This window comes from Siniperca chuatsi, linkage group LG7 (genome assembly GCF_020085105.1).
Source record: "Siniperca chuatsi isolate FFG_IHB_CAS linkage group LG7, ASM2008510v1, whole genome shotgun sequence".
NCBI classification, from domain to species: domain Eukaryota; kingdom Metazoa; phylum Chordata; class Actinopteri; order Centrarchiformes; family Sinipercidae; genus Siniperca; species Siniperca chuatsi.
This window is the reverse complement of record NC_058048.1, coordinates 26,940,160-26,954,280: the sequence shown is the minus strand read 5'-3', so window position 1 is coordinate 26,954,280 and position 14,121 is coordinate 26,940,160. Positions and strand designations below refer to the sequence as shown.

The 14,121-nt window shown below is 42.5% G+C and overlaps 1 protein-coding gene across 23 annotated transcripts in view; it reads right to left on the bottom strand.

Annotated features, from left to right (window-relative positions):
- ryr1b (ryanodine receptor 1b (skeletal)) overlaps positions 1-14,121 on the bottom strand; it is an 82,939-nt gene that overhangs the window by 40,452 nt on the left and 28,366 nt on the right. For all 23 annotated transcript variants that reach the window (XM_044202748.1, XM_044202749.1, XM_044202759.1 and 20 more), the window contains 33 exons: positions 13,827-14,013; positions 13,076-13,211; positions 12,877-12,972; positions 12,417-12,535; positions 12,016-12,149; positions 11,587-11,828; positions 11,300-11,492; positions 10,409-10,625; positions 10,209-10,313; positions 9,674-9,777; positions 9,474-9,557; positions 9,224-9,383; positions 8,899-9,046; positions 8,547-8,752; positions 8,214-8,388; positions 7,813-8,021; positions 7,387-7,733; positions 6,737-6,872; positions 6,311-6,471; positions 5,325-5,487; positions 5,109-5,195; positions 4,601-4,827; positions 3,800-4,244; positions 3,153-3,716; positions 2,816-3,016; positions 2,330-2,441; positions 2,073-2,216; positions 1,637-1,910; positions 1,218-1,335; positions 955-1,087; positions 610-704; positions 386-521; positions 118-301 (listed from right to left, as the gene is read on the bottom strand). In XM_044202748.1, coding sequence (XP_044058683.1) covers positions 118-301; positions 386-521; positions 610-704; positions 955-1,087; positions 1,218-1,335; positions 1,637-1,910; positions 2,073-2,216; positions 2,330-2,441; positions 2,816-3,016; positions 3,153-3,716; positions 3,800-4,244; positions 4,601-4,827; positions 5,109-5,195; positions 5,325-5,487; positions 6,311-6,471; positions 6,737-6,872; positions 7,387-7,733; positions 7,813-8,021; positions 8,214-8,388; positions 8,547-8,752; positions 8,899-9,046; positions 9,224-9,383; positions 9,474-9,557; positions 9,674-9,777; positions 10,209-10,313; positions 10,409-10,625; positions 11,300-11,492; positions 11,587-11,828; positions 12,016-12,149; positions 12,417-12,535; positions 12,877-12,972; positions 13,076-13,211; positions 13,827-14,013 — 6,042 coding nt within the window. The remainder of the gene's footprint in view (positions 1-117; positions 302-385; positions 522-609; positions 705-954; positions 1,088-1,217; positions 1,336-1,636; positions 1,911-2,072; positions 2,217-2,329; positions 2,442-2,815; positions 3,017-3,152; positions 3,717-3,799; positions 4,245-4,600; positions 4,828-5,108; positions 5,196-5,324; positions 5,488-6,310; positions 6,472-6,736; positions 6,873-7,386; positions 7,734-7,812; positions 8,022-8,213; positions 8,389-8,546; positions 8,753-8,898; positions 9,047-9,223; positions 9,384-9,473; positions 9,558-9,673; positions 9,778-10,208; positions 10,314-10,408; positions 10,626-11,299; positions 11,493-11,586; positions 11,829-12,015; positions 12,150-12,416; positions 12,536-12,876; positions 12,973-13,075; positions 13,212-13,826; positions 14,014-14,121) is intronic.

Genomic DNA, 14,121 nt, shown 5'->3' with positions numbered 1-14,121 from the left:
TTGTCTAGATTGTTATTTGTTGAGTCAATCAGTGCAGCTTGATCCCATTTTGTAAATACAAACTGAAAGGTGAATGAGCGTGTATGCACGTATTGTACCTACTGTGCCATCACTTACATGAAGCGTCTGTCTTTTTTGACAGTGGGTCCATCCCTTGCTGGATCCTCTGAGATCTTGATGGCCTCCTCCATGGCAGCCAGCAGACCATTACCGCCCTCTCCTCTTAGGGCTGGACCAAAGCACTCAGGCCGACGGATGAGCAGACGCACCACAACATTGGCATTCTCCTCCACACTCTCTCCTGTGAGGAACAGGTGTGTAAATGTTAGTGACAGTTGCTTACAACTCAAAACTGCAAACGTAATCATTATATGAGGGTGCTGACCATTAACAAAGACAGCAAAACGGAGGAAGTCCAAGTATCTCTCTCCCCCACAGGGGTTCCAGCCGATGTCAGGGTAGCCCTTAGAAAGGAGCATTGGACACATCTGCAGCCCGCAGCCCGCCAAGTATGTCACCACCTATATCACCATGAGAGAGATTATAAACTAACAAGTCCACTGTGCCATTTTATGTTTTTCTTTCTTGTCATTTTTTATTTTCTCAAACCATTTCCAGGTCCTGCTCTTGTAGAGCCAAGGCCAGCTCATTGTTGTCAATGCAGGAAGCTGCAGCCACATCCAGAGGTGTGGACCCACGCATGCCTGCAAATGTAAAATAAACACAGTAAGTCTATATTTGTTTGTTCTTTGCCTAATAACAGTTTTTTTTGTTTTCTGCTGTAAGGGGAAACATTTCACAGCAGTTTCCAGTGAACAGGGCCTCTGATTATGGAGATTTTTACCTGCCTTTAAATATTCAAAATAAATACAGATAAATCCACTTTTTTGAATAAAAACAGAAAAAAAGTTGACCTATGTACGGCAAACAGTGTGATCGGTGGCTGACACTGACCCAAGCCGATGCCGCTGTTCTGTAGAAGGTAGCTCAGATGGTCAAACATGGAGCGCTGGTTCTGTCGGCTGATACGACAGAAGTAACACAGGAAACGACAGCAGTTGGTCACCATTTGGGGGAATCGAATCTCCTGGAGAGTGAAAAGATTATAGGTTGTACTGTGTAGGGCTATGGTGCAGACTCCAACAATGACATCAAGTGTCCAACAAGAGACCGAATAAGATAGATGAACAAAACAAACTGAAAATCATCCCAGTTACCTTTGAGTCTCCTCCTCCGCCCAAGACATTGACCATCACCTCCATGACGGTCTCGTGCATACCAAGAGCTCTCATCAGATTGGGGTGTTGGTAGAACACCTTGTTGTTCATGATGTTCCTGGAAAAATTACAGATTCAATCAGATTCATGTTACATTTCTTTACTCACATAATTTGAAAGGGTTAAGTTCTGATGACACGTTGGAAAACAATTACAGATGAGATTTTAGGGCTCTTTGGAGGGACCAAAGAGCCTGAACCCCAGAGAGCCTTTAAAGAGCCTGAACCATTTAACAAAAATATATTACTAAAGGGAAAATATGACATATAATATTAAAATATTGAAATCAATATCACACCTCCCATCTTTATCACAACTACAGATGCATTAAAAGTACATATCATCACCCCCACACTGACCCAATGCTCTGGATCATGAGCCGCTCCTCTTCTGGGCCCATCTGAACAATAAGCAGCGAACGTATCTGTCCCAAACACTCGAGTAGGTCCATGGTGTCCTGAACAGACACGGCATTGATGGCGTAGGCTTTGGGCAGAGCTCGGATCAGCTCGCCGAGGCCGTCATACTGCCTGTGGAGCAGGCTGAACATCAGACGTACCAGCTCAGGGTTCTGAATGAATGACTCTTGGGCCCAGTGGATCATGGTGTGGGAGATCAGTTCCTGAAGGGTGCCTTGGTGAAGTGGACACAGAGAGCTACAGTATGTCTGTTGTGTAATATCATGTGTTAGATTGTTATGGATTTATAAAGGCTGATTTTGCTATTTTTGGACTGAAGTTGCCAATTAATCAAGCCCTTGAAATATTTAACAAGTGATTTGGCTGTTACTCTTACTGGGTTTTGGTTCCTCCTCGACCTCTGTCTTCTCCTCCTCCTTCTTCTTGCGCAAGCTCTTGATCTTGTCAATCAGACTGAGGAGTCTGCCCCCCAGTGAGGTGTCCACCTCTTCCTCCTCTGCCTCCTCCTCAATATGTATACCTATGTGAAAAATGGGAAGTCAGCATTAAGAGTACTAAAATACTTTACATAAAAAGTAATTCACACCTGCAGAGTAAAAAAAAAATACACAGGCTCTTTAAAGAATTTCTCACCACAGTGAAGCAGGAGGTCATTGTGGAACTGTCCCAGAGTGTCCCGCACCTCCTCAGGCACTGGACAATCCTCATCTTCTGGACCATGCTTAAAGTTGGTAAGCAAAAGAACCTTGAAGAGGAACACAGTAAGACAACCCCATTAGCATATTGTGTCTGTTTTGCTTCTTCTCGTTTTGCATGAGGCATTTTCATATATTTCCCGGGGTTTCTTAGGGTCTTTCGCAATACAGAATGTGTATCTTGTTCTTGTGTTCTCCATGACACATGTGACATAACATCTGATGCCAAAGCTTCATATCAGATCTCAAAAACCAACCATCAGGATTTTTGGTACAAGCCCATCTCAATGTCAGTTCTCACTTTCCTAAGAAATTAGGTGTCAATGTATGACTCGGGGGAGGAATATTATCCAATTCAAATTCAAACTCCATAACACATACACGTATTTGGTCATTCTTTCTGGTTAAAAATAAGAATCAATACCTGGTCCTGTGGTGGTGAACGGAACTCGCGGGTCCTACGTGCAGTCTCTGCAGCAGACATGGTGAAGGCTCTCATTAACAGATTGTAACGAACACGTTGGTTGCTCTGAATATCATGAACAAACTGGTCTGAATAGGCCACAATGGCTTCCACTCTGTGTCGCAGCTCACAGTCGCAGAAGTACTGCAGGAGTGTGCACATCTGGGAGAGGTAGATAAGATAGGAATAAGAGTTTAAGATATATAATTTGTTAAACATTAACAGATATTTTAAGGATAAGAATAATGTGCAGATGCCTACAGATGAATTGCAGGCAGTGTTTAAATATCAAAATGACCTGCAGTTTGACAGACTCTGGTAGCTTCATCTGGAGTAATCCCTCTTCCAGACCCTCCTCCTCCTCTTTTGCTTCTGCCTCCATTGCCTCTGCCTCCTTCTCCTCCTCCGCCATCTCTCCATCCACTTTTCCTCCTTCGGCCTCTCCCTCCTCCTTCTCCTCTTCTCCTTCCTCCTTAGGCTCAGCTTCTCCCTCCTTATGTTCTCCTTTTTCTAAATCTTTCAGCTCCTCCTCTTCCTCATCACCGACCCCTTCGTCCTCAAGCTCGGCCTCAGTCTCCTCCTCTGTTTCCTCCTCCTTCGCTTCCTCAGTTTCTCCTTCACCCTCCTCAGCTTTCTCTCCTTCCTCCTCCTCTTCCTTTCCACTGAAAACATTTGGATCGATCATCTTGAGGATGTGCTTGGTGTCCTCGTCGTTGAAGATGCCCATAATGAGCAAGGTACTGATCAGCTTCAGGATTGGGACAAAGTGGAACTCCACACTGCCTCCTACTGGATCCCGCATAGCTTGGCTACCATCCAGCACAGCCTCTGTTAACATGCTAATCGCCTTGGTCTTCAGCTCCTAAGGGGAAGAGATAAAAATAAGCAAAAGGCAACAAAAGCTTTATCATATTTTTCCACTGCAACCTGTCTCTTGTCTCTTACCTGCAGGGGGAAAACAGGACTAAGGGTGTACAGGTCAGGGTCCGTGCCGACAAAGTTGATGGATGAAAAATGCAACTTGGGCCGTAAGCAGGTGGTGAGACCAACACCAGGGAGAGAATGGGCCTTCTTTGCATCAGGATACAGCTTGATGCTCAGAGTCTCTTGAGACATAGGGACGATAAACTCCCTGTTGGTGCCCAGGCGTGCCCGTTTGGCAGACTCCAGGTGAATGCTGATAAGCAGGTCGTAGTAGCCGCTACGGAGAGGTCCGGGCAAGTAGGTATTCTCGATGGCGTAGAAAAGCTGGGATTCATCCACATGGCTGCACAGGGCATGAGCCACTCGGTTATTGCCAAGTGCACACACAGCGCAGTAGAGCATGAGGGTGTGGTAGTGGAACGTCATCAGATCCTGACGCTCCGACAGCTCCAGGATGTCAATACACCTGAGAAACAAGCACAGACTCAAAGATCAAAACTGATCAGGTAGCAGGAGTGAGCAATTATCATAATGCTGAAAAAAATGAATAAATAAAATAAAATAAATACATTTTTTTAAAGTAAATCCATAAAAAATTCTCTCCACAAATCACACTTTCATACAAAAAATGTAATATGTTGTAGTGATGAATCTTGCCCCATTTTGAAAAGCAAATTGCTCATTTTAATTCCTATTCATTTAAAGTTTTAACTTTTAACCCTGGCACATGCTGTGGAAAAATACTAAATCACTTGGAATGACTGTAGGAAATGTTGGAAACCAATTACTTGCAGACTGCCTGCTGGGACTACTGTCTCTGACCTGTTCTCCTCTGGGATGTGCAGAGCCATCATGATGAGAGGTTCAGTACATTCCACCACCCAGCCCAACCTCTCACTCACTCTGCCCACCTCCGGGTTGAGGAAATGATTGGGCATACGACTCCAGATAACTGGGGTCAGCATCTGGACATCCAGCCTGGGAGGGCACTGGGGGACCGGGTTCTTACGCTCGCTGCGGAACATGGCTGCCGAGATGGGCATGATGTTCTGAGAGGGAGAAAGAGCAAGAGGGGAGGAGGTATAGACAATTATAGAAAGACAAAAAACAAGTAAATAATGAAACTTGAAAAGGAAGGAAGGAAGGAGGAGGGCCGGGTGGCAGGGTTGGTTGACCCATTTAGATAAACCAACAACGTAAGTTTGATGTAGATCTGAATGGGGTATGAGAGTAAGTAGGCAGGAAGAATATCAAAAAAGCAAGGTAGTTGGAGAAGCTGAATCAGAAGAGAAAAAATGACTTTCAGAAAAAATTTATGCTAGTTTCTGACCTTGAGTTTGCCCAGCTCCAACTGCACCATGTTCTGATTGGAGGGCTGAACGAAGACGGCAGGGAACAGCTTGGTGTTGGGCTCCACCTGAAATAAACCACCTCTGGTTATACAGCTCCACAGTGTAACATAACTCATCCAGACTCATTTGAAGTTCAGTCTGAAAAACACAAATACAAATACAAAAACAACCTATACTGTGTAGCCTTTCCTTACCTGGTAGAAGGTGTTAATCTCCTTTCCGTTGGCTGTAAAGGTCATGAGACCTGTTGCCAGGTCGACCAAGCAGCCAACGACCATGTCCTCCTGACTAAAGCGGGTCTGCTGATTGCTGACCAGGTCCCCTCCCCACACCATGTAACAGTTACTGTGCTTCATACTGCAGAGAAACAGCAAACACACTGCTATGTTAAACCTCATCCCAACTTTTCTCATATATATGGCAATTGAACCACTGTACAGTTGATTTAAAGTGCTTTACAGCACATAGAGACAATAACAAAACAAAGGGGAGAATAAAGAAAATGGAAAATAAGACAACCAACTCTTACTAAGTTGACTTAAAGTTCTGAAAGTTTGAAAGTTCTGAGTAAATGTCCTGGAGGCTGTTTTTTTAGTCTGTTATTTACAGTTAAAGGTAACTGGGCGTTGTCAGTATACCAGTGGAAAGAGATGTTGTATTTTTGGATAATGTGGCATAAACAAAACATATAAATGGTGAAAAGAAGGGGACCACGTATTGAACCTTGGGGGACACCACAGGCTATAAAAGACAGTATCAAGTTTCTTATTGCTTCACTACTGCTGTTACTTATTCTGATAGCCAGGATTAGGTAGATCTAAGAGAGAGGTTGGTGGCAAAATGTAGCTGGTTTAAATTACTGACAAGCAGTTCAAATATAATGTAAAATTAGAAACAGAAACATCCTCATCTCCTTGACAACTACCCTTGAGGTGCCGTTGACACTCAGCTATACATCCCTAGATAATTACAAATTAGAACAATGCATTTTTGTCATTTCTTACTGCTTACTGTTTGTCCATACTCCCACCAGCATGTGAATGAAACAGCTAGCCTTTATCACTTTTTTTTTACATATTAAACCAAGATTGAATAAATAATAAATACATAGTCTTACCATTTAGAAATATTGGTATTACTCTTGTAAATAAAATACAATTAAAATGTGGGAAAGACTAACCTGTCATGTATGTTGCCTTTGTCATCTCCCACAGTAACAGTGACGCTGCGCACTTTGGAGAGGTCAAAGGTTGGATCATACTGGTGATAGTCAGGGGTGACCCAGCCAACCCACACACCAGAAGGCTCCTGCCCAGCAAAGATCCTTACAGAATAGTAATACTGAAAACAGAAAAATAAAATAAGGAAGAAAATAAGACTATTACAAGAAGACATCTGAGAGAGACATCTACGAGCAGTAATATTGGATTATCTAGAGATACTATAATAACTTAAGTAGTATGATGCAACCTAATATACAGTAAAATCCCAAAGAGCAGGCTCAGCAAATCATGCCAGCCTGATCCATGGACGTTGAACAAACTGGAGGGATAATTTTGACATGTGGTCTAAATAGAGCATTAGTAGAGGATAATGTTTAGCTCACAGTGGTGGTATTCAGGATGATCTCACGGTCATCTCTGTCATCCGGGACCACATCTTCCACCAAACGTGGCACCATTGGAGGGGCAGGAGGAGGGGCGAGAGGTGTCATGGCAGCCTTCTTGGCCTTGGAGAAGAATCTAATGTGCACAGAAGATAACATATATTTGAGGTTTATTTTTTAGAAATGGACACTTAAATCTTAAGGTGGCACTAGAAAACGTAGCTTACTGCTAAATGATATTCAGGTAATTTTTGAAGAACTTAACTGAAACTACATAATGTAACATCAGTGAACTGCATGTAGCACAAGCACTAGCACTTTTTTTTTACAAAAACAAAGTAAAAAAACAAAGGGACAAAAGAGGAAAACTGTCTATTGCTGAGCTGAGTCTAGCTGTTTCTGGATGGAGGCATATGCAATGCTGTTTAGGAGACAGTTTGTAATTTGATATCAAGTTTTTAAAAAAATTATCAAAACTGACTTTTGAGCAATTCCCAATTCAAGAGTCTCAATTAGTGGGGATGGGATGCTCTTCTCTGACCCATGTTTTGTTTTACGTTGAGAGGATAGATAAATTCTTTACATAATAATCTGCACTTTTAATATTCTGCAGGCTCCTCCTCTCTAAAGACACAACCTGCTACACTTACCCTTTTTTCTTTCCCTTTTCTGACACTGTGTCTTTCTCATTTTCCACAGAGATCTCCTTAGGTACAGACGACTCCTTCTTTTCCTCCTCCTGCTCCTTGCGGCTGGCAGACTTTTTCAGAACTTCAAACTCTGAGTCGGGCTCCACCACTACCACTTCCTCCTCGGGTATGGTGAGGGCACGGGTAAGAGGGGTGGTGCCTGCCTGTATCTTGAAGGTCTCGTGGAACTGCACAGGCATGCTGAGTCTGAGGAACAGCATATCGGTATTGGCGTTCTGCGAGCCAAAGGTCTTATGGGTCAGCTTCAGACAGGGGGCACTGTCCACAGTCCCATCCACACGGGAGACCTGGGAGACAACATTTTTAAAGATAAATAAATGATCTAGTTTTAAAGTTCTAGCTTCATTAAACATTAAAAGTAATTACCTCAATATGATTGTGATCGGTGGGTGCAGGCACAAACTGGGGCAAACTTTTACTGAACCACATGGTAATGTCTCGCTTCATATTGATGGCAAAAGGTTCAAATCCTTCCTGGAGGCCACAGATGGCAAAGTAGCGCAGGCTGCTGACATTCTGACCAAGATTAATCCTTCCAACCTGAGACAGGCCCAGGGCACACACTGGGATAAAACCTGAGGGGTAAAACCACAGGAACGTAATTGGTAAAAGTATTTTTTTTTTTATTGGTGTGAAGTTATCCTAATGTTTTATACAAACTGTGAAGTAATGATTTATGTCAAACAAGTTTTATGTTAAGAGATACTTCCCTTCCATTACTGCAACTAATGCTGATCAAATAAGGTAAAATGACCATTAACTCTTACCTTCCCCAATTTCAATGTCTTTGAAAGCCATCTCCGAGCCTGAGTCACTGATCAACATTTCTCCGTTGAGTGTGAACATGATGTTCATCTCAGTCAGGTCAATCATACAACCAACTACATCACCAGACTGCCACTGGCGACCGAACGGTTCATTGCCAATATGCCATCTTTGAGCCTAAAAAGGGTTACATCAATAAATGATCTATAAAATACAACTTATTACAGCTCATTACTTATTTTGACATTGATAAGCACTTGATTTGCCCAGTCTAAACTTGATTAAATTGGACTGACACTGATTTAACTAAGGTGAATCTAAAGGTGGGGACTGACCTTATTGCCATTAAAGACGTAGGCCAGTTCATCTGCTCCCAGTTCAGTGTCAGAGCGGACATTAGGACGTGCCCAGCCCACTCTCATCTCCCCCGTGGTTACTGCCTCAAACTCAAAGTACCACTTCCCTTGGGTGATAGCATACGACTTCTCTGCCCTAAAGATTCGTACTTTGTCCCCACGGGTGTTCTCAAGGCCATGGCCAGCTGCAGGGAAAGACGGAAAAGATGACAGATAAGTTAAAGAAGGATGGAGATATTGGAGATGTCCTGGGTGGGGTTAAAGAATTTTGAAATTGCATGATGTTCATTCAATCACCACGTTATCATGAGCATGAGGTAAGCTGACTTACTGCTCTCCTGATCTGGAGGCTCAATGTTGTAGCCATAGCCAATGAGGGTGCGGACAGCGTTATTAACACTGTCTCGGTTGGTTTTCTTAGTTCTCTCGTCCAGCAGGTTGTAAGGTACCAGACGAGGGTTTCGCTTATTTAAGATGTCCTAAAATAGATAACAGAATATAACTTTAAAAAATGTAAGAATTTTTTAAGAAAAATGTAAGACAAAAATATACAAAAGGTGTGTGTATAGCTTATTTACAAAAAATCCTTAAAACACTGGAAATGGCAACATGGCTTAGTTTTAAAAAAAGATTGAAAAAGGATTAGAAATGGTTACCTGCACAATACTGTAGGTCCATCCTTGCCGTACCCGGTCTCTCGCCCAAACATTATGCCCATTTTCTGCCAGTTTTTCGACAAGCTGGTTCTGGTTTGGTGTCAGTTTAACATGGCTGAGGTCGAGGGGGGCAGGCTTGTATCCATTGCTCATCACATAGCTGGAAGACAGACAAATTCATATTCAGCTATACATAAAAGATAATGTAGAAAGTTAGTTTATGCAGCCAGAAATATCTTTGTCGCCATACGTCTTGGGCAGCTTGATCTTCTTGAGATTCTCCTCTGCCTTCTCGTCACCCATACCAACGTGGCAACCCAGTGCCAGGAGAGTCCTGTGGAATAACAAGCACACAGGCATCAACAATTATGTCCAAGGACATAAAATTCCTCCTCTGACCCTCACATCTCTCAAACTGAAACCTCTACAGAACCTCAATTACAAACTCACTTGAGAGTCTCGCCAGACATCTGCAGGTTGTAGTTCCTCTCTGGTTCAGGGAGACTCTGGAAGTCCACCAGACAAGGATGGAGTTTCTTGTTGTCATCCCTGAACTGTGGAGGAAGATGATGGTAGATTACTCATTAGAAAAAAAAATCACCAGTTAATTTATGCTTTGTTTGCCTCAACAGACCCTATCCTTGTGTTACATACATCTGATACTCACTATATGCACACTTCAGTCATCAAAATATAGATCAGCCTAAAAAGGGGGTGAGTTTAGGTGTGTTTAGCCTCCACTACATCTCTGCATATTTACCAGAGATTACACAAGTCCCTTTTTTTAAAATGAAAGTCACATACTGGGCCCCAATATTAAACAATGAACTACAGTCTGCTTTTTATTGTAAAATGAATACATACAGTAGCATTTTGAAATATTACTCTCACATTACTCATAGTTTCAAATCATCTAAATCTGAGGTTGTCAAATCTATATTCCTATACTGTTGCTTCTGTATTGCAGTGCCGACTCCTTACTCACAGTCCCATAGGTCCAGCCCTGCTCAATACGGGTGACAGCCCAGAGCTCGTGAATATTCTCTGCCAGCTTCTCTCGGATGCGCTCCAAGTGGGGTGGCAACACAATCTATAGAGCAAAGGAAAGTCAGTAAACAAAAAGAAACTAATATAGCACTACTTTAATGACATGATCAAAGTCTGATTTAGGTTTTGGGCTTTTGCCTGAACAGTGTCCACAGGGCAGGGGGTGAACGAGGTGTGGGTAAGGGACAGGGTGGGACCCAGCAGGTTGCGCACGCCGTTGAAGTCGTGCTTGTACTCCTTTATGGGTTCAATACGCATCCTGTCTCTAGGCAACAGAGCCTCGTAACATGGGGCATAGCCAGGCGGGGGCATGAACTTGAAGTCTCCATGACGACCACCAAGGAGGAACCGAGCCCTGAGGTGACAGAAACAGAGTCAGTCCTAGTCTTTATCTATTTGACAGACATCTTTATATACTACTTAAGTCCTTTGTGGCAACAGTGCCTTGATCTTTATGAGACTCATAATAAAGAAAACATTTAATTTCTGTGACAATTCCTGAGCCTGTGTTTCTCTCCCTGTTCTCATCAGTCAATACACCATTAGCCCCATATCAGCACTGTGAGGGATCATTACACACAGCAGCTGTAAAATCTCTTTTGGGGGACAAGACACTGTAGGTTTCTGTGGGATTATTTGGGAGATAATTTTTTGGGCTTGAGAGATAATTTAAAGGATTTAAATGCATTTATAGAATTAAAATTTAAAGAATTAAAAAATGCAGGACTGCTGAAGCTTAATTAATCATTTGAAATATTCTGTAAGTTTGTATTGTACAAAAATGTTTATTATTTTGCCATTCTGTGTGTGTATCCTACATTAGTAGGGCACAATTGGTATTACATCACATCATTTTAAAAGCTGACAACCTCCTAAGAAAATGTTAAATCAGCTTCTGCGCCTGCATAATTAATTAATATTTGTTACATTAATTTACTGTGGTACTGGTTAAATTAAGAAATTAACATGCAAATCGCTAAAATTAATCAACAGAAAATGAGTTGCACTTTATTTTTATTTTGTACTTACTTGACTCCAGCAGAGAAGCTGATAACAGGGAAAAAGAGGCCGTCCACATTGAAGTTTTCAAACATGCCCTGAACTGGGTGGCCGTTAATACGGAAGGAGATACTGGGCACGCTCAGATCCAGACAGCAGCTGACGACATCATCAGCAGCCAGGGTGTGTGCGTTGGGTGAAGCCACTTGGCGGGGTACAGTACCTGAATGGCAAAGCAGGGAGTGAGCAAGTCATATAGGAAGATGCACAGAATAATGGAAAATAGTCTAGCAAATAAGTTAGCAGAGTCATCTTACCGGACCATAGATGCAGTCCATCAAAGCCATAGGAGTAGAGATCATCTCCCACACCGTTGCCTCCCCAGCCTTCTCCTCCTCCAGGGTAGGGGCTGTAGCCCTCGGTCATAGCCCAGCCCACACGCAGGTGGGTAGCATGTGCCGTCACAAAGGCTTCCACATAGTCTACCATCATCTCAAAGTACCACTTCTTAAACTGCGTGGACCCCTCACATGTACCAAGGAAGATGTTGGGTCTTACACTGAGCACAGAAGAGAAAAGAAATCAACAGAAACTTTTACAGACAACAGCCATTTGACAGAGTGGTTGATGACTTGTTGTTGCACATTTTTTTACAAGAAAAAAATAGTTAAAAAACAGAAAAGTCAATGACAACTACCAGTCTGTACCCTTTCTATTGGAGAACAACTTAACAGTAGTTCAAGTACCTGGTGACATAGTTTACAATGTTGGTCTGCAGCAAGAGGTCGCGACCCGGAAGCAGGTTTTCAGTGATGAGGTTCTGGTTGGACCTCACAGCTACACCATTACACACACAAAGAGAGCGCAAGACATCCAGGACCTGAGGGCAGACATTATTCTCAGCTCTATGTTTAAATGGGCGACAGCAGAGCAGACAATTCACATTTTCATCCACTGGCTACAATTGCTAATGGAATTACAAAACCAAGAAGTGTTTTATGAGCCAAATATGATTTCAGGATGCTATAACATTCCAAATCACCACCTGCAAAAGTGTCTGGTAAATAGGCAACCCTGCCAGCTGGAGCCAATTAATTTGCTGCCGGCTAATGTTACTCTCCCACCATGTTCCTGGGAAAAGACAAACCTTGTGGTTCCTTCCATGCTTGTCCAGGAGAGAGATGATGGATTTAATGTGGTTCTCCTGGATGATGTTCAGAACCTCAGGGCTTTCAATTAGCACGCAGTACAGCACCTCAAGAATACCTAAATGTTTAGAGAGTAGGAATATGATTAATTCTTAGCTTGTTTTAAAACAGTTACTGCATCCTTAAGAGAAAAAATACAGTAATAAAGCTAGTAAATTGTTTTTAAAATTATTTATTCAGAAAAGATTTCTATTCAAATCATGTTTGGTCTTCAGTCTAGACATAGGGTGACCAAGAGATTTGCACCTGAGGATCTCACAACAGATTAAAAGCTGTATCTAATATCTACAGTACTACTACTACAGTACCTACACCAACCCTTAAAAGCAATTAGTCAATTATAAAGACCAATTCTAATTTGTGGGATGTATCAGTGAATAAGTGAGGCACATCTGATACCTGAAGAGGCCTCCAGACGGTCCAGCTTGCTGACCAGCCAGTCCAGGTTGTCACAGAACAACGCACAATTAGAGCGGTTCCCCCTAATTAGAGAAGCTGTTCAGTGGAGACACAGAGAGTGAAATAATGTTACTTTATTCAGTGCAGACAGCATTTAATATGTACTTTGTGGTTTCAGAGTGTTTAGTGATTACTCTACCCAGAAGCTCATAAAGGAGGTTGACAATCTCCTTCCAGGACTCTGCAGCTTCCTCCCCAGCAAATTCAGAAAAGTGGGCAGCAGTGTTGTACACATTCAGGCGGTCGATGCACTCCAGCACGATGGTGATCATTCCCTGAGAAAGAAAACAGAAACACAAGGGAGGACCAGAAAGGTTATGCACACAGCATGTTTTGGATGTATTTTGTTGCTGTTGGTGTTAGTGGCAGCATTGTGGCTTTAAGGTTAAGGTTATAATTAGGTTTATTTTAAGGTTACTTAAAAGTTGGGGTTAGGCATGTTCTTGTGATACTTGTGAACTTGCTGATACAAGCACCTTGTGGGCACTCACCTTTCATCTGGGTACAAGAAAGAAAGAAGCAGTTACTTTTAAGGTTAAGGAATGGGATTTGGTTAAAATTAGAGTTAGAGGTTAAGGTTTGGGTAAGGGTTGGGTTTAGGTGTGTAGGTTAGGGTAAGCCTCCAGGGAGTAAATGTAAGTTAGCACAATGTCCTCACAAGTGATAAAAACAAATTTAAGTGTATGTTTTGTATGTGTGTGTGATGTTACAGTAAAAAAAATGATTTGTTAACAAACCTGCATGAGGGCATAAAAGTCCTCAATGGTGTCAAAAGTGCAAGTTCCCCTTTGCATTGTGAATTTATTTTAGTTATAAGAACACACAGTAAAAATCAATATGTATGGAAATTCTGAAGTTGTGTGAGGCTTTGCAGGCAGCATGCAGATTACCTCCTCTTGGAAGAGGTTCTGCCGGTTGCGGAGGGAGCGAAGTTTGGTCTGCTTCTCCTCGTGCTCCAGTTCCTCCTCGGGAGGACGAAAGTAGAAGATGAGATCCTGAAGAGAGAGGATGACCCCCTCGAGAGGAAGCGACACAGCCCCTGGTGACTTGTTCTTCCCACTCAGAGAGTCCAAACCCCTGGAGGAACACAAACAAATGTAAAATACTTTTAACATTTTTTATCCGTCTTTATAGTTTGCATGTTTCAGATAAAAATATAGTCACATTACAACGCTGTAAGTACCA